Source organism: Sinocyclocheilus rhinocerous, unplaced genomic scaffold (assembly GCF_001515625.1).
Source record: "Sinocyclocheilus rhinocerous isolate Xijiao unplaced genomic scaffold, SAMN03320098_v1.1 scaffold421, whole genome shotgun sequence".
Taxonomy (NCBI): domain Eukaryota; kingdom Metazoa; phylum Chordata; class Actinopteri; order Cypriniformes; family Cyprinidae; genus Sinocyclocheilus; species Sinocyclocheilus rhinocerous.
In genome coordinates this window covers 526,418-528,676 of record NW_015656177.1, presented here as the reverse complement: position 1 = coordinate 528,676, position 2,259 = coordinate 526,418, and the positions used below count along the sequence as shown (strand labels likewise).

The 2,259-nt window shown below is 42.9% G+C and overlaps 1 protein-coding gene across 1 annotated transcript; it reads left to right on the top strand.

The window, feature by feature from the left end:
- Positions 1 to 204: 204 nt before the first annotated feature.
- LOC107719828 (oligodendrocyte transcription factor 1-like) lies at positions 205 to 1,570 on the top strand. Its single transcript, XM_016527363.1, has 2 exons — positions 205 to 402; positions 865 to 1,570. Exon 2 carries the CDS (start codon positions 866 to 868, stop codon positions 1,568 to 1,570), a length of 705 nt encoding a protein of 234 aa, XP_016382849.1. The 5' UTR covers positions 205 to 402; position 865.
- The last annotated feature ends 689 nt before the right edge of the window (positions 1,571 to 2,259 follow it).

Genomic DNA, 2,259 nt, shown 5'->3' with positions numbered 1-2,259 from the left:
GATCCCATTTAATAAACATGGGGCATGTGCTCACAATCAGGGTTTTCAACCATTGGAAATGATGATCAAATCATTAGCATGGAGGGCAGATGAGGGGGCGTCAGGAACAGAAAGAGAGAGAGAGAGAGAGAGTAACTCATTAGCTCATTACAGCAGTCCTACTCTCATATTCTTCTAATGGTTAGGGAGTGTGTTAGCCACAGTTTAAAGATCTCCATGAAGGACAACTACCTGGACAAAAGAGCAAACAATCTAACTGAGCATTTAACATTTAACCATTACTGTTTTTAGGAAGATTAACTCATGACTAGATGAATATGGACTTGAAGAAGTGAACTGCTTTATTGTTACTCAAAGAATCCCTGGAAGAAGATCTGGAGTGTGTGGACCAAAAGCTTGAAGGTAAAGTCTTTGCCTGCTAGCAGGACTGAACAACACAACAACTGAACTATATAGAGATCACCCAAAAAATGAAAATGTTGCCATAATTTAGTCATTTTCATGTGTTCCAATGATGTTCTGTTCATGTTGTTCTTTCTTCTGTGGAACACAAAGGATGACATTTTGAAGGTGTTTCTGTGCAATGAAAGTCAAAGGGGTCCAAAGTTGTTTTGGACCACACTGACTTTGATTGAAAGGACAAAAACAGACAATTCTCAAAATGTGTCCCACAAAAGAAAGAAAGTCAAACTTCATTTGGAAACATTTGGAACAACATGATGGTGAGTAAATAATGAAGAATAAAGAATTTTCATTTTTGGTTGAACACATTCTGTAAATCCCAAAGATATCATACTGATTTTATATATATTTTTTTCTATTTTATTCAATTGCCTTACACGTTTTCTTAATATCTTCTTCCAGAATGCAGGCTGTGCCTGGTTTTAGGTGCAGAGAGCAAGGCAAGAGCTCTTTGCAGCAACTCATGCCAAGAATGGTACGGGTAACGGGAGCAGGAAGACCAGGTTCCAGTGCTGCGGGTCTCCAGGGGCCTCTCAGATCTTCGAAACCCCCTCGTGAGCTTAGTGTGGAGGAACAACAGGAGCTACGGAGAAAGATCAACAGCCGTGAGAGGAAGAGAATGCAGGACCTCAACGTGGCCATGGATGCTTTACGGGAGGTCATGGTGCCCTACTCTTCTCCCACCGGTGTAGGTGGAGCACTGCAGCACCCTTACCTCCCTCCTGGAGTCCCTCCGACCGGACGGCGCCTGTCCAAGATCTCCACACTGGTGCTGGCCCGTAACTACATCCTGCTCCTAGGCTCCTCCTTGCAGGAGATGAGGCGTCTGCTGGGCGAGGTCAGCATCGGGATGGGTGTCAGCGGGACTGTACCACGCCTGCTGCTGACAGGGGGGTGGCCATTTCTTAACGGGCCAGGACAGCTTCTGCTTTCCCCTCCTGAGCAGCAAATGGGTGCAGCAAGGTGCCCCCTTCTGCCTCAGGGTACCCAGGAGGAGCCCTTGGCATGGGGGTCAGGCAGCATATCGGAGAACCTGGTGTGCCAGTGTGGGGTGTGTCGGACCCCACGGGTGGTGCTTGTTAATCCCTCCACACGTTTCCCAAAGTGATTCCAACATGACTTGGAGAAAGGCTAAAAAAGAATAATACAACAACATGCAATTTTTTAATGTCTGTGAAGGGTGGGGTGTCTTGGTAAATTTTTCTGTAACACTTTACAAAAATGTTCAATTTGTTAACCTTAGGCATAGTTCACCCAAAAACTAAAATTCTGTCATCATTTCTTCACCATCATGACGTTTCCAAACCTGCTTTCTTTGCTCACACACAAATGAAGAAATGTTCATGTTCCACAGAAGAAAGACAGTCACATGGTTTTGACATGATGGTGAGGAAGTGATGACAACATTTTTCAGTGAACTATCCCTAAGTATCATAAACAAACACTGAGCAAAATTTTTACAGCATTTATTAAAATTTGGTTAATGTTAATTTCCACTTATACTAATACATTTTTAACATTTCAAGTGGGATAAACTTGAATGTGCAAGTATGCATTAGCTAACTGAACCTTTTAAAGTGTTACCAGTTTTTCCTTTTGCAAAACACTCCTAGATACATCTCCCATATTGTTGTTCTCTCCTTTGTGTTTGCTAAGAATTAAACTAGTAATACTGAAAGAGTGTGTGTGCGTCTGTTGTTTGAAACTAGTGCAAAAGTTCATCTCTCAGCACATTTCCTGTTTTTTCATCTTGTTCTGTCATAGTAAGTGTGTGCATGTGTGTGTGCTCGGCTGCAT

What these genes read in the sequence shown, in the direction of transcription:
- LOC107719828 (XM_016527363.1), top strand. Translation starts at nt 866, where the DNA reads ATGCAGGCTGTGCCTGGTTTTAGGTGCAGAGAGCAAGGCAAGAGCTCT.